Source organism: Boleophthalmus pectinirostris, unplaced genomic scaffold (genome assembly GCF_026225935.1).
Source record: "Boleophthalmus pectinirostris isolate CB_2022bp ecotype Guang Dong unplaced genomic scaffold, ASM2622593v1 HiC_scaffold_1, whole genome shotgun sequence".
Taxonomy (NCBI): Eukaryota; Metazoa; Chordata; class Actinopteri; order Gobiiformes; family Gobiidae; genus Boleophthalmus; species Boleophthalmus pectinirostris.
In genome coordinates this window covers 6,902,615-6,927,723 of record NW_026570970.1, presented here as the reverse complement: position 1 = coordinate 6,927,723, position 25,109 = coordinate 6,902,615, and the positions used below count along the sequence as shown (strand labels likewise).

Here is a 25,109-nt window from a genome sequence, read left to right as displayed (position 1 = left end):
TTATGAACCATATTTTATTTAGAATCTGTTACAGTGTGTATAATCACTTACAGACAATGTCCTTGGTCATAACAGGACGTGATGGCTCACTAGGCTCCCCAAATCCAGCTTTGTTTTCAGCTGTGACTCTGAACTCATATTCAACTCCCTCGCTCAGGCCTTGCACCTTGAAGCGCAGGTCAGGGACTGTTCTTTTACATGCTCTGACCCATCTCATTCCTCTCTTTTCTTTCCTCTCAACACAATAGCCTCTTATGTCACTTCCTCCATCCTGGACCGGTCTCTTCCATGAAATGGTAACCGCATTCCTGCTAACATTATCAACCTCTGGGACTGATGGGGGACCAGGTGGGCCTGTGAAAAAAGCAAAGAGGAGTTATAAATTTAAAAAAGAATCCAAAATTCCTGATCAAGTAAAATATAATCATAACAACATTATTAACTTACGGTAACTGTCAACCATTTTCACTGGAGCAGACTGGCTTGAATCTCCTTCACCATACTGATTTACAGCAGACACTTTGAAGATATACTCATTGCCCTTGATTAGTTTACTGACTACAAATCTACAGTCCATTATGTTTTCAGCGACTTTGGTCCATTGCAGTCGACTGGTTTCCCTCTTCTCAAGAATGTAGGACTTAATGGAACTACCTCCATCCTCTTCTGGTGGAAGCCAAGTCAATGTACACTTTTCAGCCGAAATATTACTGGCCTCAACTGGACCTGGTGGACCAGGGTTATCTAGGACTTTAACCTTTACATGCTCTTCTTTAATTCCAAATGGATTGCTTGCTGTGATGACATAGTCTCCAGTGTTCTTCCTGCTAGCATACTTGATAGCAATTGTGGAAGAGGTAGGGGTGGTAGTGATGGCGACAACTTCTGAGTTCTTCAGCTCACGTCCTCCTTTAGACCAGGCAGAAGTAGGTGGAGGTTTACCAACAATCTTGGAAGCAGTAATCACAATTGTGTCTCCTGCCCTGACAGATACTCCATCCTTCATATCTGGATCGATTGTGATGGTTGGTGGCTCTGCAGGGTATGAAATGTAAATTTCATTGTACGTGCATTTTATAAAATTCAAGCATACAGATAGCACAATATTTACATTATGACATTTTGTGTCAGTAACCTACCATACTCATCCTTGCATGTCAAAGACTCCGTTGGCTCTGATGGTACACTGATTGCGCCAGCAGAATTCTTAGCTCTGATCCTGAACTGGTATTGTGATCCCTCAGTGAGATCAGTTACGGTAAAGGCACAACCTTGAATGTTAACATGATTGGCCTTCAGCCAAGTCTTTCCACCAGACTCAAGCTTCTCCACCATGTAGCCAGTCAACTTGTAGCCTCCATCATATTTGGGAGGAGTCCAGATCAAAGTGACAGTGCTGCGGGTGATGTTAATAACTTCAGGTTTTCCGGGAGGATCTGAGAAAACAGAGATGCAGATTACCAAGTTCATCCTTCCACATTTTAATCATTCTAATTAATAACTAGTTACTTACCAATAGGATCCAAGGCAACAACTGCCTCTGTCACCTTGCTTGCCTTTCCAATGCCAGCCATATTCATAGCCATCACCCTGAACTCATACTCAAGACCTTCAATAAGGCCAGTGACTCTGCACTCCTTCACTCTCAAAGGAGTTTTACTAGCCCGTTTCCACATTAGACTGTTTCTTTCCTTGAACTCCACATGATAGCCTGAGGAAAGAAATTGGATCAACAAATAGACCTAATATGCATATGCATAGCTTAGATTAATTTCAGGATGTTACCAGTTATTGGGGAGCCACCAGTGTCTTTTGGGTCTGTCCAACTCAGAATAGCAGACTCATGACGAATGCTCAAAATCTCTGGAGGAGCAGGAGCCTCAGGCACATCTATTTGTGCAAAAAGGTTATAACAGATTTATACATGAAAAACAAATAGCCATTAAGTACCCATAAAAACTGACAGGTACAATACTTACTGAATGGATGCTGGGCAATGACAGGGTCTGACCTCAGGTACTCTCCAACCCCATATTTGTTTTCAGCAAACACTCTGAAGATATACTCAATGCCATCATGCAAGCGGACCACCCTCATAGTGGTCTTCTGGATGGCAGAAGCCACTGTGGCCCACTTATTATCTGTTGTTCTTCTCTTCTCAACAATATAGTTGGACACCTCAGCACCACCGTCATCTTTAGGTGGTGCCCATTCCAGTGTTATTGCATCTGCTGTAATTTCATCAAACTTAATGGGACCTGTGCAGATACCAGGTTTTCCAACCACTTTGAGTTGGAATTTACAGTCTTTGGTTCCGGCACTGTTCCTGACATGAATGGAGTATGTGTCAGCATCTCCCCTCTGGCAGTCCCTGATAAGCAAAGTAGTTACACCTGGGGATGCCTCAATACACATGTGTCCAGTTTCTCCAATGCCAACATCTCCCTTCTTCCAGGTGGCAGTTGGTTGAGGAATGCCAATTAGTGGGATGTTGATACGTGTGGTGCTGCCCTCCTTAACCACACAGCAGCCATCATGCAGACTGCTCAAGTTGCAGTCAGGAAGAACTAAAACAGAAAAACATAAAAATAAATATAGATTTGTATTAAAACAGAACCGATGCAAGAGTAGGGTTTGTTTTCTCACCAAATTGATCTTTGGCAACAACAGTTAGGTCAGTCGGTGGTCCTTCTCCTGACTCATTGAGAGCCTTGACTCTAAACAAGTACTCCTTGCCTTCAGACAGCTCATTAATGCTGTGTGAGGTGTTTTTGCCTTTCAAGATCTCCTTCCATTTGTCCTCGCCTTCACTTTGTTCCAAGATGTAAGCAGTTACAAAGCTGCCACCGTCACTGATGGGCTTTTTCCATCCCAGTGTAATTGAATTCTTAGTGGTTTTTGTGGCTTTGAACTCACTAACTGGTCCAGGTCTCTCTGTGGTGGAAATAAATTAAATGCAATTAAATAAACTTACAATGAAAGAAATTTTCTCATTTTCAAAAGTACACTTTAGTGCCCTTTACCTGATGCCCGAACGCTTCCAGCTGTTTCAATGCCCTCTCCGATTCCATAGGCATTCTCAGCCAGTACTCTAAAGCAGTACGCTTGTCCTGGCTCCAAGTTCATAATCCTAAATGAGGGTTTAGGACAATCTGCTGCCACACAGGTCCAGGCTTTTCTCTCTGCAAGACGCTTCTCCACAATGTAGTTTTTGACTGGGCCTCCACCATCAATAAGAGGAGCATCCCAGGTAATCCAGGCATGAGTTCTGGATGTCTCCTTCACAATGAGGTTTGTAGGTGGTCCAGGAGAGTCTAAGCATAAAGATTTTAGAGTTTTAGTAATTCAAGTCTACAGAACATGTTATAACATTGTCTGTATGCATACTCTTCCTGTAAAGGCTTACCGTTGACCTTGACAACAATGGTGAAACTCTTTGTTCCACTGCTGTTTTCCAGAGTCAGGACATATTTGCCAGCATCATATCTGTTCACATCTTCAATCATGAGCAATGTGTCCCACTCTGATGTCTTAATCAGCACGTTGCGTCTCTCTTTAAGGTTGCCATCTACCTTGGACCAGGTCACCTTGGGTGCTGGGCGGCCCCTAAGAGGGACGTACAATCTCATGGTGACACCAGCACGGAGAACAAGGCCTTTCCTTAGGTCAGCATCCAGCTCAGCATCAGGAGCAACTAAAAAAGTAACAGACAATTTGTTAATCAAGACATTTTGGGGCATTTGGCAAGGCCACGTTAAAAGGAAAAAAAAACAAAGAAAAACATACTCAGAATATCCTTAGGCATGTGATTTCCAGGGACATCGCTTGGCTCACTGTTGCCAATCTTGTTAACAGCAATCACTCTGAACTGGTATTCTGTGTTGTCCATCAAACCGGTCACCACAAACTTAGTAGCCTGAAGTTTTTTAGGAACATTGCATTTATTCCAGTCCTCAGCATCAGCTCTCTTACATTCCACTAAATAACCAATAATCTCACAGCCTCCATCGTAAGCTGGTTTGGTCCAGCTAAGACTGATAGAGCTCTTAGTGGAGTCTACGACTTTAGGGAAAGCAGGTGGACCAGGAGGATCTAGGGGACAGAGACATTGTGTTAAAATTGATAACCCGTGACAGAAATTGCTATTTGACATTTATACTCACAGACTGGGTCAACTGCAAGGGCAGCATTCGATGCATCACTGGGTTTGCCCAGACCAGCCTTGTTAATGGCAATAACTCTAAATTCATACTCTGAGCCTTCGGTCAGTTGGGTAGCTTTGATAGTCCTGTCAATCACTGGGCGACGGTTAACCTTAGCCCAGGTGAGCTCAGTGGCTTCACGTTTTTCAACCAGGTATCCAAGGATGGCCGCTTTGCCATCATTAGCTGGTGCCTTCCAACTCACTGTCATAGAATCCTTGGTAATGTTGGTAATTACAGGTGGCTCACAAGGACCAGGAACATCTAAAATGTATGATAAAGAAGGTTGCATGTAAATAAAGATGCATTATGTGTCTGTAAATATATTAAAAAGTATTATCAGTAATATACCATAGGGATTCTTCACCATGACGCCATCAGTCATAATGGCATCTCCGACTCCATATTGGTTTTCAGCACTGACTCTGAACTGATACTCATGACCTTCAATCAGTTTCTCCACAGAGCAGTCAGTGATGTGACCATGAATATTGGAAGTAACAAGGGCCCAATTGGCTCTGCTGGTCTCACGCTTCTCAATGATGTAGTTGGTGATCTCAGAACCACCATCTGCCTTTGGTGGCTCCCAACGTATTTTTACACGGTCAGCAAACACCTTTGCAATTTTCACTGAAGCTGGAGGACCTGGTTTGTCTGCAAAGGTGACAGATGTTATTACTTGCAGTTATCATTTTTGAATATGTATTAAGTGAGCTTTGAGGTAGAACCACTTACCAAGAACTTTGACTTTGATAGTGGCATACTTGGAGCCATTTTGGTTTTCAGCAGTAATGGTATAGTCTCCAGATTCCTTTCTGGTGACCGAGTACAGCTCAAGCAGATGAACATGTTTCAATTGCTTCATCTTCATTCCCTCCGCAAGAATAAGAGGTGCACCATCTCTCTTCCAGCTCACCTTGGGCAAGGGTTTACCAAACACTTCTGCATCCAGGAATACATTCTCACCTGCTTTTGCAATGATCAAATTTTTCATGTTGACACCCAACTCAATACGAGGAGGAACTGCACAGAAAAGAAATACATTTTTAGTACTGCATGTCTCATCATAACATTTGAACATTCAGCGATTTCACTTATTCTTACCATTCTCTGCAATGACTGGAATAGGATCTGAGAGTTCAGATGGCATGCTAATGTTGATGGCAGTCTTAGCAATGACTCTGAATTGGTACTGCTGCCCTTCCTCCAAGCCTGACACCACATAGCTCTCAGTCTGGATGTTCATGCAGTTTGCATTGCAGCGTGTCCATTTCTCTTCTGGAAGCTTTGTGTATTCTACAAAGTATCCAATCAACTTGCTACCACCATCATGTTTAGGTCTGGCCCAGACCAGTGACACTGAGCTCTTGGTCACATCCATGGGCTCAGGTTTACCAGGTGGATCTGAGGGTAGAGAAAAGGATACAATGTAAGACAAAGAGCATATTGTTCAATTCAGTGTAAAACCTGTTAAGTTGTTTGCTCACCAACAGCAGTTCTGGCAGTAATAAAGTCTGTCTGTTTGCAAGGTTTGCCCTGTCCAACAATGTTGAGTGCAGAAACCCTAAAGCTGTACTCCAAGCCATCCATCAAGCCAGTGCATGTGTACTGAGTGGCTTTGACCACAGACTCATTAGCCTTGACCCAAAGAATGCTGTTCCTTTCCTTTTTCTCAACACAGTATCCAATGAGTGGACTGCCGCCATCGCTGCTAGGACGCTCCCATGACAGAATGACAAAGTCCTTATTGATTTTATTGATCTGCAAGTTCAAAGGCTCACTAGGAGGATCTGAAAGAAACAAACATCATTCAGCTTTAGACTCCATAAAAGACTTCATGTATAAATGTACTTTTAGACTCACCAAATGGATATCTAGCAATGATCCTCTCAGAATAGATAGGCTCTGAAGTGCCAAATCTGTTCTCAGCACGTACTCTGAAACCATACTCCTTGCCAGGAGTCAGCTTAGTCATTCTGAACTCAGTTTTGGTGCAGGCGGTGGACACGGTCACCCAGTCACCCTGGCTTACATCACACTTCTCAACAATATAGTTGGTGATGTGGCTGCCACCATCTTCCTGCGGTGAGTTCCACTGCAGTGTGCAGGCATCAATATCCCGCTCAAGGATTTCTAGAGGACCCTCAGGTGGGCCAGGCAAGTCTGCAAAGAAGGGCACAGGTCAACTGAAGGAACAATGAAGTGAATGCTAAAAAATAAGTTTAAGACTGACCCATGACAGTGACTCTGAGAATCTGGTTAATTTTGGAAGTGCTGTTTTCAGCTGACAGGCTGTAGTAGCCACTGTCTTGTCTTGTCACATTCTTGATAATGAGTGTGCATGTTGTCAGTGTCTTTACAACTTGCAGACGATCTGAAGTTAGAACATCCTCATTGCCCTGCTTCCACTTGCAGAATGGAGCAGGTTTTCCAGCAACAATGGCTTCAACCACCAATTTAGATCCAGCTCTAACAGTAACAATGTCAGGCATGATGATCTTTGGAGCCACTGAGAAAAGAAGAATATTCAATATTACTAAATACTATAGTTTATATTTTTAATGACTTTACATTTAAAAGGTGCATACTACTTACTGAGCTGCTCTTTCACCTCAAACACTCCCTCTGCCTCTCTAGCCAAGCTTACTCCCACTGCATTCCTAGCTGCCACTCTAAACTTATATTTGGTTCCTTCCTTCAGGCCAACCACCACAATCGTCAGATCTTTGACCACTGAATAGGGTGTCCATTTGTCCTCGGGAGCTCCCTCTTCCTGGTAGTCTACCACATAACCATTGATTTTTGATCCTCCATCTCTGAGAGGTTTCAACCATCCCAATGTGGCACTGTTCTTGGTTATCTCCAGCACATCCATCTTCTTTGGAGGATCAGGTTCACCTGCACAGTGGGCAAAGGTTAGATAAGAACAATAGGTTTCAGTTTAATACTTATGTACTTTAAGACTTACTCATAGGATCAACAGCCAAGTAGGATTTCGGTGAGTCTTGAGGAACACCAATGCCATATTTATTGCATGCCATAACTCTGAAGTAGTACTCAATTCCAGGTGTCATGTTGGTAACTTTGAAACTAGGCTTCTTGTGGTCCTCAGTACATTTGGTCCAAGTCTTTCTGTCAACTTCACGCTTCTCAACAATGTAATTAGTGATGGGACTTCCACCATCATTCTCTGGTGGCAGCCAGGATAGCTGCGCAGTCGTCTTTGTGATATCAGTAGCCTCGAAACCACCAACAGGTCCAGGTGTATCTTTAAAATACAGATGTCCAAGAATCAGCATTTATTCAATGATCTGATCTTATGTATTGAAGCATGTATGTCCTGGAAATGACTTTGCATCGCATTAAAAAACTCACCAAGTACTTTGACGCGAACAAACACTGCCTTCTCTCCAGCTGAATTTGACAGTGTCAGAGAATATTTTCCTGAGTCTTCTCTTGTGCTTTCAGGAATGACCAGGAAGGACATGGTGTCTACTTGATCCACATGACCTCTGCGCACAACATTGTCTACACCCATGCGCTTCCATGTGACCTTAGGAGCAGGTCTACCTCTGATTACAGCAAAGAGCCTAATTGGGCATCCAGCTCTAACAGCCAAGCCTTTCCTCAGGCTTGCATCCAAGTCAATCTCTGGGGCCTCTGTAATCATATAATCAGCACACTTTAAATGGCTGCAGCTATTTAGAAAGTTTTAAAACTAATCACTGAAACGCAATACTTGCCCAGGACTTCTTTGGGAGATACAGCCTCCTTTAGGTATGCGTGCCGTCCCCAGCCCACCTGGTTCTGTGCAGAGACTTTGAACTCATACTCCTGTTTCTCATCAAGCTGACTGATAGTAAACTCGGTGAGAACCAGCGGGCCATGGGTATCAATCCTCTTCCAGCCTTCTGTGGGTTTCTCTGGGTCAACCTCGCTCTTCAGTCTCATATCCAGACTGTAGTTGATAATAGGTGCTCCACCATCATAGACAGGTTTGGACCAACCCAGAGTAATGGAGGTCTTGGTGCTGTCAGCCACTTTAAGTCCAGCAGGAGGGCCTGGGGGCTCTGGAAATTAAAATGATAACCACAATTATGAAAATAATCAACATTTAAAAAAAAATCATATTATTTAAAATTTGTTATAAACAAGCTGAAAACTCACCAATTGGATCTTTGGCAGCAACAGGCCTGCAGGGTTTACTTGGCTCACCAAGGCCAACTTCATTTTCAGCCTTCACCCTGAACTGGTACTCATGGTTGGGGATCAGGTTGGTTACTTTCATACGCCTCTCAGAAATAGGACTCTTGTTACAAGGAACCCAGCGCACTGCCCTCTTTTCCTTTCTCTCCAGGATATAACCAGTGATGGACTTTCCACCATCGTTCTCTGGAGGAGCCCATACCACTGTCATTTCCTCTTTACTCACCTTAACGGAGCAGAAAACATGAAATGAGTGAATGAGGATAAATGGTGTAAAAATATTTGCTTTATAGAAGCAGATTTATCTAAATGTAAAAAAAGTTTACCTTGGTGACCTCTGGGGCTTCAGGAGGTCCAGGCTTATTGAACTGAGTCTTGACTGTCACCGGCTTGGTCTCCAAAGCTGGGCCAGTTCCCATCTTGTTCTCAGCCCTCACTCTGAAGATGTACTCATTGCCTTCCACCAGACGGGTAACATTGCAATAAGGCGTGACCACAGAGGCAGAGTAGGTGGACCAGACCATTCTTCTGGTCTCACACTTCTCCAAAATGTAGCTGTCTACCTCACAGCCTCCATCGTCCTCTGGGCCGTCCCAAACCACTCTGCACTTGTCTGGTCCAATGCCAGTGACTCTGAGGTTCCTGACTGGTCCTGGGATGTCCAGCACATTCACATTGGCATAAGCGGTGAAGGTACCGGCGGAGTTGGTGGCGGTGATGACATACTTTCCAGTGTCAGTTCTTCTGGATTTGGTCAGGAGGAACTTAGAGTAGTCGGCCCCAGTCTCGTAGCTCATTCTGGGGTTATCGCCCACAGCCTTATCCTTGACCCATTTGACTTCAGGTTGGGGTTTGCCTCTCAAGCCAGCTTCGATTCTGACAGACTCACCGGCCTTGACAGTCAGGGTTCCAGACAACTTCAGATCAATGACAGGCTTCTGGATCTCCTCCTTCACCAAAATGTTGTCAAGTTTCACCCAACCACTCTCACCTCCCTCGCCAACAGTTTGCACCCTGGAACAATTAAACATGGTTTTAGAATAAAATAACATGGTATTTCAAGTGATTTTTATTGAGTAGTACAGAAACTATTTGCACTGCACTTCTAAACCGTACTTCTGTAATTATTTTGAAAAAATATTAATGCAACTTACCTAAAGCTGTAAGTCTGGTTCTCAGCACGATTGTCTGCCAAGAAGAAGGTGTCAGTGAGGATGCCGGTATTGAGTTTTTCCCACTCTTCAGCATTAGCAGCTTTGCACTCAAGGTTGTACGAGATATTAGGGCTTCCACCATCATAGTCGGGCTTCCTCCATCTAAGATAGACATGGTTTTTACCAATGTCCGTGACTCTGAAGTTCTCAGGCTCGCCAGGCTTTTGCAGGGGGTCAGCAGCCAAAAGAGCTGTTTTGGTCTCAGTAGTGGGTCCAGGTCCGACCTTGTTTGCAGCACAAACACGGAACAAGTACTCGTGGCCCTCCATGAGCTTGGCTTTAATCTTGCGATTAGTGCAGCAAGAAGAGACCATGGTCCATACGCTAATGCTGGGTTCACGGCACTCAACAATATAATGTGTGATCTCAGAGCCTCCGTTGTCCTGAGGGGCCTCCCAGTTAATCATGCAGGAGTTCTTTGTGACATAAGTCAGGTGGAGGTTCTGGCAGTGGTTGGGTCTATCCAGGACATTGACTGTAATTGTACAGGATGCTTCACCGCCTTCATTTGATGCCTTCAGAGTATATTTGCCATGGTCATTCCTTGTAGCCTCCTTAATCCTAATATGAGCCACAGGCAGATTTTGGGTGATGGTTACACGCTTGCTGTTCTCCAGGACAGTATCTTCCTTGCTCCAGAGTACTTCGGGATCAGGACGAGCCTTGATGTAGCCTGTGATGTTGATGTTGTGTCCAACACGCACAGTGACACGCTCACGGCATGTATCATCCATCTCAATCTCTGGAGGAATGAGGATATCCTGAGCTGTGATAGACTCTGGGATCTCTCTGACCTCTCCATCTCCGATCATGTTTGAGGCAAACACTCTGAATCTGTATGTCACGCCTTCCTCCAGGCCCTTCACTGTATACACACAGGACTTAATTAAATCATCCAGGTTGACCTTCTTCCACTCTTCACTGTCACCCTTCTTCATTTCCACAGTGTAGCCTAAAATTGGACTGCCTCCATCTTTAGAAGGTTTCATCCAAACCAAGTCGGCAGTGGTTTTGCTGTAGTCTTTCACTTTGGGGTTGATAGGGGCACTTGGGACACCAATGGGTCTGCAAGGTACGCATGGGTCAGAAATAGGAGATGGTCCACTGTAGCCAGCAATATTCTCCGCAAACACTCTGAACTCATACTGATTGCCCTCAAACAAACCCAGGACTCTTAACCTAAGGTCCTTGTGAGGTGTCTTGTTCACACGAATCCACTTTCCGCCTTTGTGCCTGCGCTCAACGATGTAACCATGGATTGGGCTACCACCATCTGCCAGAGGCATGGTCCATCCTAAAGTGACAGCATCCTCAGCCACATCAGATACGTTGGGCTTACCCGGGGGACTAGGAGGCATAAAGGTGTGCTCAGCCACTGTGGGTTTGCTCTCCAGTGGAGCACCAACACCCATCTTGTTCTCAGCCCGAATACGGACCACATACTCCACTCCCTTTTGCAGACGGGTAATATTGAGTTGAGTGGCCAAGCTGCCAGAACTCACACCTCCCCAAGTCTCCTTGTTGGATTCCCTCTTCTCTACAATGTAACCTGTGACTGGACTGCCACCGTCATCTTTCGGTGGACGCCACTCAATCATCATAGCATCAGGAGAGACCTCCAAGATGTTCACAGGTCCAATAGGAGCTGCTGGAACGTCCAAAACAGTCACGTTTAGGGCTGCGGTCTTTGTTCCAGCTGGGTTGGACACAGTGAGTAGATAGCTTCCAGTGTGGTTTCTGGTGCATTCATTAATGGTGAGCACAGTGGAGAAGTTGTCAGTGTCAATCTTGATATTGCCTGCACTTGTGATCTCTTCTCCCTCAATGCTCCACTTGGCAGTGGGAACAGGGATACCTCTCATGATAGCAGGCAGCCTGATAGTGGTGCCAGCCTTCACAATGATACCTTCAGTGAGCTTCACATCCACCTCCAGAATGGGCGGCACTAAAATACAAAGGCACAGAGAATGTCAATTACACAATATTTATTAGAGTAGCTCAATCTTCACTTATAATACATGTGCTCTGTATGCTGTAATGTCTCACCAAGTTTCTCCTGGCAGAGGATTGGCACAGTGGTATCAGGTCTGCTGAGGCCAATTGCATTCTCAGCCCTGACTCTGAAGCGATAGGTCTTGCCTTCTTCAAGGCCAGTGACATGAGTCTCAGGGATGCTCACAGTCTTCCACTCATCCCATTCCTTCTCACCCTCTTCTTGATATTCTACATAGAAGCCGGTGATTTCACTGCCTCCATTACGATCAGGCCAGTTCCACTCCAGCCATACCTCTGTCTTATCAACATCAACATGGTGCAGATCTTTAGGAGGACCAGGAGGGACTGTAAAGAGAAGAGGTCAAATGTACTGATGAGAATACATGTTTTCCTTAAGCTGTTACAATAATAGACACGTGTAAAACACAGAGGTATGACGTCTTTACTCACACAATGGGTTCATGGCTTTGATAGCCTTTGGTGTCTCCACATATTCACTGCGTCCATACTGGTTCTCCGCAGCCACTCTGAATGTGTATGAAGTGCCTTCCATCAGATGCTTGATCATCATGCTGCGCTTCTTGGAGGTAGAGCAGACAGGGACCCATTGGGTGGAGGCTGTGTCTTTCTTTTCCACAACAAAGTTAGTGATACGAGTACCACCATTGTCCTCAGGGTCTTTCCAGGACAAGTAAGCAGAATCACACCTAACATCGGATACACGCAAATGCTGAATGGGGCCGGGTTTGTCTAAAGAAAACACAAAAATGTTATATGCACAAACATTCATAAGGTTACTTTTGTCACTAGAAGAAAGTTAAAATGATGCTTGTTTACTGAAAGCACAAAGCCTTAACTATTTTAGATTCACAGGCTTACCAAAAACCAATACGGTGCATGTAACGGTCTTTGATCCAGCAGGGTTCTCCACAGTGAGGGTATAATCTCCACAATCATCACGGTTACAGAACCTCATCTCCAGCCTGGTACCAGTCTGGTTGGTCTCAATGTCCGCTCTGGTGGGCACCTCAGCCTCGTTCTTCTTCCAAGTGACAGTGGGGAATGGAACACCTTTGATTTCAGCGATGAGAGCGATGTGTGTGCCAGCCATGGCTTTCACCTCTCGGGTCATACCAGCATCCAGAATCAACTCTGGGGGCTCTGAAGGGGCAAAGAACAGTCTTGTTAGTTATGTTGCATTTTGATACACATTGTGTTTTGTGCTTAACTCTTACCAAGTCTGTCCTGGACTAAGATTGGTTCTGCAATAGAAGCTGGGTCGGACTCGCCGGCAGCATTTACGGCCATAACTCTAAACCGATACAGAGCTCCATCCTCCAGGTTGATTACCTTGAACTTAGTATCTTGGCAAGAATCAGGAGTCTGATTGACCTGAAAACAACAACAAACAATGGTCAAGCAAAGAAAGAAAAACATTTATTCTGTGTATAATTTTTTTTAAATGTTAAGTTAAATAATTATATCCTCCTGTAAAATCTACTCCATGCTTAGACAACCACCTGCTGCCATTCCTCTTCTCCAGCTTTCTGGAACTCCAGCAGATATCCGAAGATCTTTCCTCGGCCAGTGTCCTTAGGTGGTTCCCAGGCCAGAGTTACAGACTCCTTAGTGAAATCTATGCAGTGAACGTTCACTGGTGGGCTGGGTTTAACTGTGGTAAACAAATATTTAAAAATTATAGTAATGTTACAGCAACAATTTGAAATATATATTTTTATTATAACAGACTGACTCACCTATGGGATCTTTGGCAAAGACTGGTTTGGATGGTGGGCTGGGGTCACCAGCTCCTACCACATTTTCAGCACTGACTCTGAACTCATACTCGCAGCCCTGCAACAGCTCGGTCACCCAGTACTCAACCTTAGGGTGGATTCTCTCTGTATTGCAACGAACCCATCTGTAAAGCCAAACAAATGTAATGTGTTTCCATTCAGTGAAAATTCACTACTACTGTAAAATATATTTAGTCATTCAGTACCTGTTGGCCATGGTCTCTTTTCTCTCCACAATGTAGCCAGAGATTGGTTTTCCGCCATCTGCAGGAGGTTCCCAGCTAAGAAGAGCAGAATCATGGTAGACCTCCTTCACGGTGGGCTGTTTAGGGGCGTCAGGCACCTCTGCAATAGGGAAGAGAATAATACTTGTCAGACACCGTTGAATCTGTTTAAGAGGGAGGTGAACCTTTCATGTAATAAAAGACTCACTGAAAATGTCTCTGGCCTTAGTCTCAGCGGAAAGTAAAGGATCGCTGATACCATAGATGTTCTGAGCCATGATTCTGATGATATACTCTCTGCCTTCAATCAGTTTAGGCACCTGGGATTGGAATTAAAATTATTTATAGAACGCTTATGTTCATACTATTTCAATAATATAATTGACAGTCATTGTGGAGGAAATACCCTGCATGTGGTTCTAGTGCAAGATTCAGTAACAGGCATCCACAAGTCTCTGTTTGTGTCTCTCTTCTCAATGATGTAGTTGGACACAGCGCAGCCACCATCATCCAGAGGTGGGTTCCAGGAAATTACCATGTAGTTTCTGTAGATTTCATTGAAAACAACTGGGCCCTCTGGTGGCTGAGGCCGGTCTGGGGGGAGAATTTATGCCATGATTGAACATTTAGCCATTATAAGTAAATAATGGAAGCATATGTCAAATTTTATGCTATTTGTTACATACCAACAACAGTTATAGTGCAGATTCCAGTGCGAGTACCAGCTGCGTTCTCGACACTGACAGCATAGCAGCCACTGTGCTCTCTCTTGGCTCTGCTGATGTTGAGGCTGAGGTGGCGGGCTGTGCTGTGGAGGCTGATCTCCTCACCCTCCTTCAGCTCTTCATCATTCTTCTTCCAGGCAATGGCTGGGGCTGGCTTGCCACTGTAACGTCCAGACAGAGTGCACATGTCTCCCACCTTCACCATCATCTTCTCTCTGATGTCCATTTCCAGCGTGGGCGGTTCTGTAAAAGGAACATTAATTATAGTGAGGTATTTTAAAAAGTCGAGATGTTATTCCGTATTTTTAAAGACCCACCAAGTTCATCCTTGCACTGCACAGGTTTGGTGGCGAAGGATGCTTTGCCCTGTCCCACTAGGTTAACTGCAGAGACTCTGAATTCGTGGCTTGAGCCCTCCTTCAGACCGGTGAGAGTGAACTTCCTGTCCATCAGTTTGGTGTCGGCACCCACACGCACAAAGGTGTCCCGTCCAACCATGCGCGACTCCAGAACGTACTCAGTCACCTCCGTGCCACCATCATATTTGGGTGGTCTCCAGGCAACAGAGATAGAGTCTTTGGTGACTGCAGTGATGATAAGGTCTTCTGGGCGCTCAGGGACAGCTACAAAAGATTTAAAAAATACAGTTTAATGGAAAGTCGCTTTTTTTTTTCAATACCATGGATGGTTTTCAGATTTTAGAATATGAGGATGTTATATTCCCAGATAGTGACGATTATATTATACTTTAAAAAATCTAATCGTAATCATTTCTGTTAGTGACTATACCCTTGAATACAGAGTTAACAAAAATCAGCATTTTAACAATATACCAGTTGGAGTGCATGACTTACAGATGGGGTCCTTGATCATGACCATCTTCTCGATCTCGGTGAAGGGTCCCATACCAATGATGTTCTCAGCTGCGATCCTGAAGAAGTAGCCTTTGCCATCATTGAGCCCCTGCACTACGGCATTGTTTCTAGTGACAGTGTAGGAGACAGAGGTCCAGCCCATGCGGTCGGCCTCCCTCTTCTCGATGATGTAGTTGGTGATGGCTGAACCACCATCATCCTCAGGGGAGTACCAAGTCAGCTTGCAAGAGTCGCTAGTCAAGTTCTCACCAGAGAAGGGTTGGCCAACAGGTCCAGGTACATCTAGAGGAAAAAAACACAGGGGTTAATCAGTGTTTTAACTTTATATTTTTTGTAGTAAATTATTAATAAAAATTCCTCAGACTTACCCAGGACTTCCACAATGACAGCCTTCCTCCTTTCTCCACCGTCATTCTTGGCACTGAGGGTGTAGATGCCCTGGTGCGCACGTTTGCAGTTCTTAATGACCAGGGAGTTGGAGATTCCTGTCTTCTCCACCACAGCCTCTTTGGGCACCTCAGCGTCATCTCTGAACCATGCAATCTGAGGAGCTGGTTTACCAGACACATAAGCAATGATACGGATGGTGCCGCCTGCGTGGACAACAATCTTCTCCTTCACAGATGCATCCAGGTCCATCTCTGGTGGAACTGCATCAAATAATTTAGAATTAATGTTTTTTTACTTCTCCTTTGTAAACTATTTGTTTGTAATATTTAAAACTCATACTTGTCCTGTCTTTGGTTTCAATGAGCTCTGAAACATATCCTGGGTCACCAACTCCAGCTACATTCACAGCTCTGACTCTGAACTGGTAGAGGCCTCCCTCTGTCAGGCCATCCACAACAAATTTAGTGATTCTGACCTCAGTGTCCTTAGCCTGTGAAAATGTTGAAAATGTTTAGTGATCCATTCACTTTATTCTTTATTGTATAATATATTATAGTTCACCTTTTTCCATGCTTCATCTTCTGCTTCTGGTTGCTTTTCCTCTTCCTCACTCAGGAGAAGCCTTCTCTGGGCTTTCTTTTCCTCTTCCTCTTTGTTTATTTCCTTATACTCCACAATGTATCCAGTGACTTTTGAACCTCCGTCCACTGAGGGAGGAATCCATTCCAGCTCCACAGTGGATTTGGTCCAGTCAATTACCTTTGGTGTGGGTGGACCAGGGGGCTCTATACAGAAGAACAATCAATTTAGTTTTATTCATTTCACAGGTTCCTTTAGTACGAAAATGTAGTCTAAACCTTAAACAAGTAAGTGTTAAGTTAAAGGTTCTTACTGATGGGGTCTCTGCAAACGATGGGGTCAGAGGGCATGCTGGGTAGTCCACAGCCTGCAGCATTGACAGCGATGATTCTGAATTGGTACAAGGCTCCCTCCTGCAGGCCAGTCACATAACAGTTGTTGCCCAGAGGCAAGGCCCTGAGAGGCTCACGTGTGACGCGAGTCCAGCGCTTAGACGTTGTCTCTTTCTTCTCAACGTAGTACCCGGTGATGGAAGACCCACCATCGTATTTAGGCTCATCCCAGTTCACTGTCATGGACTCAAGACAGACATCAGTCACGGTTGGCTTCTCACATTGGCCAGGGACAGCTGCAAAAGAGAAAAGCAATTAAAGGACTTAAAGGACTTAAAACATATGTGTAGGATAAATGACTATACTTACTGAAAAGGTTTCTAGCTTTCTCTGGCTCGCTGACCAGTGCAGGTCCAACTCCAAACTTGTTTTGGGCCATGATTCTGAACTCATACTCGTGGTTCTCGGTCAGACGAGTAACAACGTAGGCACACTCCTTGGGATCGTTAGAGACATGGACCCAGGATTTTCTGTTGTCCTCACGCTTTTCAATAACGTAGTTGGTGATCTTAGAGCCACCATCATCTTTAGGCGGATTCCAGGCCAAGCCAATCCTCTCAGCAAATACCTCTGTGAATTTAACTGGTCCGATAGGAACTCCAGGTGGTCCTGCACAATGAGGGGTGTTACATAACTAATTAATTACCTTTGTTGAAAATACATAATGGGTTCATAGAATATTGTATTTCTTACCATAGACGGAGACCTTAATGTCCTTGGACACGGTGCCCAAGCTGTTGGTGGCTGACAGGCTGTAGAGGGCGCTGTCATGCCTGCTGGCCTGCTGGATGAGCAGGGTGCATTTGTCATGTGTCACCAGTTTGTTCATGTGCTGGTCATACTGGATGGGAGTCTTCTCTTCGGGTTTGGCTGCATTGACCTTGTGCCAGGTCAGAGTGGGGAATGGACAACCGCTGACCTTTGCCACAATACTCACATCACAGCCCTCCTCACCCTCAAGGAACTCACGCATCTCAATAGTGGGAGCACCTGTAAGAATGAGAGATGTACGTTACTTACTGCTTATTTGAATGAAGACGTCCACCGTCCAATTAGCTATGACTTACATGTCTGGTCCTTGATGACCATTGGCCCAACGGTAGCAGAGGGACGACTGGGTCCAGCAGCGTTCACAGCTTTTACTCTGAACTCATACTCTCCACCCTTTCACAACACAAACACAACAACTGTCAAATAAAGCACAGATAGAAAAACATTAGAAATTCTCACCTCCTTCAGGTCTTCCACAATAAAGGTCAGCTCCTCAACATCTCTCTTGTTGCACTGCTTCCATGTCTCCTTCTCCTTTCCGCTAGTGTCCCAGCTTAGACGCTCAATAATGTAGTGCTTTATTGGGGAGCCGCCATTATTTTTGGGTGCCTCCCAGCTCAGGGTGACGGTGTCCTTGGTCACTAAGTTCACTTTGAGTTTGGTGGGAGGATCAGGGGGATCTGAAAAGAAAGGCATCAGCATTACAAATAGTTTTCATAGAGTTTTCACTGGCTGTGGTTATTGTAAAAGAACTTACAGATTGGATCTGTGGCTCTGGCGGGGTCAGTGGTGACTGTGAATGGACCAAATCCTAGTCTGTTCTCAGCCCGTACTCTGAAGAAATAGTCCTGACCCTCCAAAAGACCAGGGACCACAAAAGCTTGGCTAGCACAGGCAGCATTAACCTAATCAAAACAAAATACAATCTGTTCATAAACTGTCAATACAAAGTTTATGAAAGTAAATGACAAAGATGGGCACCTTGGTCCAAGCCTTGTCAATTGAAGACTTCTTCTCAATGAAGTAGCTCTTGATTCTCTCTCCTCCATCGGTGTCTGGTAGCTTCCAGATGAGCCTCATGGTGGATCTGGTGATGTCAGTCACTTTCAGGTCCTTTGGAGGTCCAGGAACATCTACGACAAAAGACAGTTTCAAAATAGAATACAATAACCTCCTTTTTTGGTTCATTTTGCTTCAGAATGTGTGACAAACATACCGAGGACAATGACTCTGACATTGACATGTTTCTGGCCAGACTTGTTTTTAGCAGTGATTGTGTAGCGACCACTGTGCGTCCTCTGACTGACAGGGATAGTCACAACAGAAGTGGTATCTGTGGACTCAACCTGTGCAAAGACAATATTGGAATGAAAAAAGAAATTGACAGAAAAATTTGACAGAAAACACAAATAGACAAAGAAGAATTTAACTTACTTCAGAGTCAACTGGAAGTGTATGCAGCTTGTTCTTCTTGTGTGATTTGGCCTTTCCAGTGAAATCCCAAGTCACTTTAGGAGCAGGACGACCCTTGATTGTGGCGGGAATCCTGATTGGATCTCCAGCACGAATGCAAAGGAAGTCATCCATCAACACATCAATGCTAATGGCTGGAGGAACTGTGGAAAGACAAATCACTCAACATCTTGTGTACACATTAAAATTATCAAATTAAACAAGGGAAGTTTAATTTGGTCTTACGCTGAACATCTTGGACCAGGACCTCAGTGGTGCGTGGGCTTGGATCAGACTCCCCAATGTCATTAACGGCAATAATTCTGAAGCGATAGCGTTTGAGCTCACGGAGGCTGGGCACAGTGAACTCAGTGGTGGGGTGCAGAGTGTCAGGGTCATTCACTCTCACCCAATTGGAAGAGCCCTCATCCTGGATTTGGATAATGTAGCCCTTAACGGGACTGCCACCATCATATTCAGGGGGCTTCCAGGCCAGTGTCACACTGTGCTTGTTCTTGTCGGCCACTTCAGGAGCAGCAGGCATGCTTGGAGGAGCTGTGTGATTTGGTAGTATAATTTAGACACTATCATGTGTTGGACAGTCGGAGAACAAGTTGATTCATACTCACTGAGTGGGTCAACAGCAAAGGCAGAGTCAGATGGTGCACTGAAAGGACCAGTTCCTGCACTGTTGCTGGCTGCGACTCTGAATTCATATTCTATGCCTTCAAACAAACGAGTGACCTGGGGGGCAGATAAATTACATAAAAGTTAAAAATACACACACACACACACACACACTTTTTAAAGCTTTAATCCATGTATGCTTGTATAATAAACCATATTCACAATGATTCTCACCTGGTACTCCCATCCCTTTGTACCTCTCTTTGTGATGGGCAGCTTGTTGACTCTGGCCCAGTAGGCAGTGCCTTTTTCCCTCTTCTCCAGCCAGTAGCCAGTGATCATAGAACCACCAGTGTCTCTTGGGGGCTCCCATGTCAGAGTCATAGCTGTCTTGGAGTACTCTGCAATGGCTGGTTTCTCTGGAGGGCCAGGGAGGCCGAATGGATCAGTGATCTGAACTTCCTCGGTGCAGCATGGGTCAGATATGCCGTAACGGTTCTCTGCTTTGACCCTGAACATGTAGGTCTTGTTTGTCTCAAGGTTCCAAGCCTTTAAAAACAATTACATTAATTAACCAAATGTATTTACAAAAATGATAAATATATTACTATTAGAAGGATAGGCTGATCTATCGAGGAGCATTAAGATGACACATAGGGTGACAGTAACTCAGTTGGTGGAGCGTTTGTCCACAGATCCGAAGGCTGGCGGTTCGAAACCCGCTCTCGACATACACATAATAAGTTGAGCGGACAGAATGCTGTCGTTGTGTCCTTGGGCCAGACAGTTCACTTACCTTGCCCCCAGTGTCTGTGTACACTGTGTATGAATATTTGTGTGGATGGGTGAGTGGTTCCTTGTTGTAAAGTGCTTTGAGTGCCTTGAAGGTAGAAAAGCACTAAATAAAAACATTTACCCAGAATTTCTTCTCGACGACGCTGTTGTTGACCACCTCCCACTGTGGTTCAGGTGGTGGCTCCTGTCCCTCTTCCACCTCCGGCACATCTTTCACAATCTCCTTCTTCTCAACAATGTAATTGGTCAGTTCACTGCCACCATTGTCCAGTGGAGGCTCCCAGTGGAGGAAGCAGGCCTCAGCTTTAATGTTGGGCACAGTGAGGTTCCTGGGTGGCAGAGGGCGGTCTGTAAAAGAAGAATGTTGTACAATTATTTTATTATCCACAGGTGAATGAAACGTTATTGTTTTGTAATTCAGTTCTTTTATGTTCCTAAAAGTAACATTAAAAGATCGATAGATGTTGAATTTGGATGTTTACTCACCAAGCACCATAACGTAGGTGGTGTGATGGGCGGATCCCATGTTGTTGGAGGCAGTCACAGTGTAGGTGCCTCTGTCTCTTCTGTTGGCCGATGGGATGGACAGAGTGGTTATGCAGTTCAGCCTGCCAGTCACCACTGTCTCGATCTTCAGTTCCTCAGTGGGCTTGTCAATCACCACATCATCCTTGGTCCATTCAATCTTGGGGATGGGAAGACCCAAGACGTCAGCGGGCATCTCAATGGGCTCTCCCTTCTTCACGGTGATGGTGTCAGCCTTGAAAATCTTCAACATGTGGACTTCAGGAGCGACTGGACATGATATCAAGATCAAGTTAATGTTGTGCAAATAATAAAAGAACAGCTTAATTACCCAAAAGAACTACAATTTTACAAAACCTCACCTTCATCATCCTTGATAATCACAGTCATGGGGATAGAAGGCTCGCTCTCTCCAATCTGGTTAGTACACTTGATCCTGAACTCATACATCCAGTCCTCGTCCAGCCCAGTCACGGTCATGGTCATGTCAGGGCAGATTTCAGTGTTGCAGGGCTCGAAGTTCTGCTTGTCCTGCCTCTTCTTCTCAACAAAGTATCCAAGCACTGGGCTACCACCATCATTACGAGGTGGCTTCCAGGTCAGAGTGACGGAGTCCTTGGTCCTTTCAGTGTAGTGGAACTTCTCTGGGTATGAAGGTGGACCTAACGAACAGACCACAGCCTTGTTAAATGTGCTTCCAATAAAAGCACAAGTATTAAATGTAACTCACAAAACTCAAAACCAATTTCTCACCTTGTGGATCAATGGCCTTGATGGGTCCGAGCTCAACTGGCTGACCAAGACCAAACTTGTTCTTGGCGAAAACACGGAAGTAGTAATCCTGTCCCTCCACAATGCCCACACATTCACATTTTGAGGAAGTGGTTTCAACAGGCTGTCTCCATGTGTGCATCTTAGCATCTCTGCGCTCCACAAGGAAACCAGTCAAGTCACTGCCACCATCGTCGTCAGGGTCATCCCAGTTCAGGAAGATCATCTTGCGTGTAACCACCACAGGTTTCAAATCTGTGACTGGTCCAGGAACATCTGTGGAGGACAATGTTTAGTATTTTTAAACTTTCATAAGCAATCTGTTCACAATATGTTTAAATGGACACACTTACCCTGGACTTCTACTCTGGTCCAAGCTGACTTGATGCCACTGGGGTTACAGGCAGTGATCTGATATTTGCCACAGTCTGGTCTCTGAATGTTCTTGATGCTTATGATGCTGGCGTTGCCCTCAGTAAGCACCTCTACGCGGTCTTTGTCAAGTTTGCTGTCATCTTTGTTCCAGCTGATGGATGGGTAGGGTTTGCCTGTGACAATAGCTGGGAGAAGAAGATGCTCACCAGCACGGATGTAAACTCCAGCTTTCATGGACAGCCCCAGGTCAATCACTGGCATCTCTGTTAGAGTCGGCAAAAGAGAGGAAATTAAAACAACATTGAACTAATACGCATACACAATGAATATATCCAGGTTTGAATAATTTTCTCACCTGCTGGATTCCTGACAATCACAGACTCAGTGAATCCTGGAGTTCCTTCTCCAGCAGCATTGCAAGCAGTGACTCGGACCACATATTTAGCTCCTTCACGGACTCCATAGACAGTGAAGTTACGGTTCTTCCAGGGGCGCTCGGTGGCTCTAGACCAGTCCTTAGAGCCAAGAATAGCCTGTGGCACAGCAAAGAACATCCAGTTCAAACAAGTCCATTATAAGTGTATATTGTTAAATAACTGTTTTAGGTTAGATGAAGTGACCTTATCCACGTGGTATCCAAGAATTTCTCCTCCACCATTATCGACAGGTGGGTCCCACTCAACATCGATAGAGTGGTCAGAGGTCTCAGCCACACGAGGAATAGGAGGGCCAGGAGGCACTGCATTGAACATATGTGTAAGACCTCAGTGGTGTTCTTTTCAACAAATTTTCACATACTTTTTCTCAAGTTACTTACAGATTGGAGACTGAGCTGTCCTAGGTTCAGAAGGAGGACTGAACTTTCCGGGACCAGCTTGGTTTTCAGCTGCAACACGGAAGATGTAAGTCAAACCCTCCATAAGACCGTCAACGTTCAGTTCAGTATTAGGGCAGAGGTTCCTACAACAGACATGTTAAAAATTAGAAACATACATTTTAAATAGTATTCATTTGAAATTATGAAAGTCTTTTCCTACTTGTTGACGCGAGCCCAGTGAGAGCTGTTAATCTCGCGTTTCTCCACCCAATAGCCAATAATGGGGCTGCCATTGTCGTTGGGCGCATTCCATGTGACCAACATGGAGTTCGCAGTAACATCATCAACCACTGGCTTCTCAGGAGTCTCAGGAGGATCTAGAAAACACAAAATAAAGTTAATTTGGAACAAATGTGGACATTAGAGTGAAAAAAGAAGGAGAAAATAAAAAGTACCAAATGGATTCTTTGCAATAAGTGGTTTGGAGACGCATGGTGGTCCAGCTCCAAATTTGTTCTCAGCCACAACTCTGAAGATGTACTCCTTCTTCTCAATGAGTTTGGGCACCAGATAGCGGCAGCCTCTGAGTGTAGAGGTGACAGTACTCCAACCAAACTCAATCTTAGAGTTATCCTTCTTCTCCAGAATGTAGTTGATAATCTCACTGCCACCATCATCCAGAGGAGGATCCCACTTGCAGATGACAGAGCTCTTTCTCACCTCCTCAAATCTGAAGTTCACAGGAGGTCCAGGAGTGTCTGTAGAGTAATGAAAGGGCTAACATTTTAGAGTTTTGGCTCTACTAACATACGTTGAAAACAAAAAACACAAATAGTTTCTTTAACACAAAGCAAAAATTATGTCTTACCTAGGACAGTGACTTCGCAAGTTGCAGAGGCAATGCCGTGGTCATTCTCAATCTTGATCATGAATATGCCATGGTCAGCTCTGATGGAATCCTTAACGACAATAGAGGACGTGCCCCTCCTGCTGTTGTTGATCTCTGCACGCTCGTTCATGGTGGGGTATTCAGGCAGCTCCTCTTCTGGCTCCTCCTTCTTCTCCTCTTTCTTCTCCTCTGCCTCCTTTACTTCCTCCTTCTTCTCTCCTTCTTTGACTTCTTCCTCCTTCTTCTCTCCTTCCTTGACTTCTCCCTCCTTCTTCTCTCCCTCCTTCACCTCACCCTCCTTCTTCTCTTCCTTCTTCTCTTCCTTCTTCTTCTTCAGTGGCCTCTCAGGGCGCTTGCGGAGAGGCTCGGGACGAATTTTCTCATTGTTGAAGTACCACGTGATCTGGGGGTAGGGGGCGCCAGAGATGTTGGCGTCCAGGCAGATTTCGCATCCGCGTTTCACGCTCAGGCCGGACTGCAGGCTGCCACTCAAGAAGACCTTGGGTGGGTCTGCATCAAGAACATTTACATTTTTTTTTTTTAGTAAGATGATGTACTGTGCAAAAACTAAACAAATTGATCTGAATTTATAATATTTACTGCATCTTGATTCAAATAGTTTTGACTAGAATTTATTTATTCACTTGGACCTGTAATTAGGGGTGGACGATAGTATCTAGATAAAAAATATTCCAACAGTAATGTGCTCAAATGTGTCTTTAAATGTATTAGGTTTAAGTCTTATTATGCCTACCTCTACCTAGAATAAACCTAACCATATATTATTTCCAACTTCTTTTAAGCAAGGCAAAAAAAATTAATGTGAAATCTAACATAAGTTTAACTCTATCTATGATGTGTTTATTTATTTATTTTTTTCAATATCATACTGTCAGTAGTGAGAATAGGAATGTTGGAAGTTTCTCACCAATAGCATCTGCGATCTTGACGAAGAGCGAGCTACGTGAGGGCTCGCTGATCCCGGCTGCGTTCTCCGCCCTGACTCTGAAAGCGTAGTTTTTGCCCTCGGTGAGCCCCCTGACAGTGTAGGACAGAACGGGCACCAGGAAGTCGTTGCGCTCCCAAGTGTCGGTGCCCTTCATCTGCTTTTCCAGGATGTAGCCCATGATCTTGGCTCCTCCGTCGTACATGGGAGGCTTCCAGGTCAGGGTGATGGTGCTGGAGGTCGGGTTGTGGGTCTCGACGTCGACTGGTGGGTCTGGGGGATCTGAAAGGACCGCACAATATGATTAAAATAATGTATAATTTAAGAACATTTTTTTATATTTTGTAGTTATGTCCTTACGCTTCTGGTCTTCAGCGATGACTGGGTTCTTCAGCTCAATAAATTCTCCACCGCCAATCTTGTTGACAGCCTGGACTCTGAAGTAATATTCTCCATTGGGGATCAGGTCTTTAACGTTCCAGCTGACTTTCTTCTCACCAGACATCATGTTGACATATGTTCTTCTGCCAGCCTCACGCCTCT

At 44.7% G+C, this 25,109-nt stretch overlaps 1 protein-coding gene across 1 annotated transcript in view; it reads right to left on the bottom strand.

Annotated features, from left to right (window-relative positions):
* ttn.2 (titin, tandem duplicate 2) overlaps nt 1-25,109 on the bottom strand; it is a 206,363-nt gene that overhangs the window by 42,407 nt on the left and 138,847 nt on the right. The window contains 64 exon segments of the mRNA XM_055148379.1: nt 52-354; nt 448-1,035; nt 1,140-1,436; nt 1,514-1,711; nt 1,786-1,890; nt 1,980-2,567; nt 2,647-2,934; nt 3,024-3,314; nt 3,407-3,694; nt 3,787-4,092; nt 4,164-4,466; nt 4,554-4,856; nt 4,938-5,225; nt 5,307-5,606; nt 5,690-5,992; nt 6,066-6,365; nt 6,436-6,711; nt 6,798-7,100; nt 7,171-7,470; nt 7,578-7,862; nt 7,946-8,272; nt 8,370-8,634; nt 8,735-9,422; nt 9,563-11,567; nt 11,669-11,962; nt 12,068-12,367; nt 12,497-12,778; nt 12,853-13,009; nt 13,138-13,289; nt 13,375-13,538; nt 13,620-13,758; nt 13,846-13,957; nt 14,044-14,231; nt 14,324-14,605; nt 14,680-14,985; nt 15,217-15,519; nt 15,606-15,887; nt 15,967-16,117; nt 16,189-16,412; nt 16,520-16,834; nt 16,908-17,207; nt 17,292-17,588; nt 17,666-17,762; nt 17,829-18,049; nt 18,127-18,274; nt 18,351-18,502; nt 18,586-18,715; nt 18,804-18,985; nt 19,068-19,376; nt 19,451-19,565; nt 19,683-19,997; nt 20,365-20,591; nt 20,730-21,038; nt 21,131-21,430; nt 21,522-21,815; nt 21,893-22,177; nt 22,270-22,447; nt 22,535-22,653; nt 22,732-22,874; nt 22,952-23,108; nt 23,187-23,489; nt 23,600-24,130; nt 24,549-24,848; nt 24,927-25,107. Of these exon segments, the coding sequence (XP_055004354.1) occupies nt 52-354; nt 448-1,035; nt 1,140-1,436; nt 1,514-1,711; nt 1,786-1,890; nt 1,980-2,567; nt 2,647-2,934; nt 3,024-3,314; nt 3,407-3,694; nt 3,787-4,092; nt 4,164-4,466; nt 4,554-4,856; nt 4,938-5,225; nt 5,307-5,606; nt 5,690-5,992; nt 6,066-6,365; nt 6,436-6,711; nt 6,798-7,100; nt 7,171-7,470; nt 7,578-7,862; nt 7,946-8,272; nt 8,370-8,634; nt 8,735-9,422; nt 9,563-11,567; nt 11,669-11,962; nt 12,068-12,367; nt 12,497-12,778; nt 12,853-13,009; nt 13,138-13,289; nt 13,375-13,538; nt 13,620-13,758; nt 13,846-13,957; nt 14,044-14,231; nt 14,324-14,605; nt 14,680-14,985; nt 15,217-15,519; nt 15,606-15,887; nt 15,967-16,117; nt 16,189-16,412; nt 16,520-16,834; nt 16,908-17,207; nt 17,292-17,588; nt 17,666-17,762; nt 17,829-18,049; nt 18,127-18,274; nt 18,351-18,502; nt 18,586-18,715; nt 18,804-18,985; nt 19,068-19,376; nt 19,451-19,565; nt 19,683-19,997; nt 20,365-20,591; nt 20,730-21,038; nt 21,131-21,430; nt 21,522-21,815; nt 21,893-22,177; nt 22,270-22,447; nt 22,535-22,653; nt 22,732-22,874; nt 22,952-23,108; nt 23,187-23,489; nt 23,600-24,130; nt 24,549-24,848; nt 24,927-25,107 (18,742 nt within the window).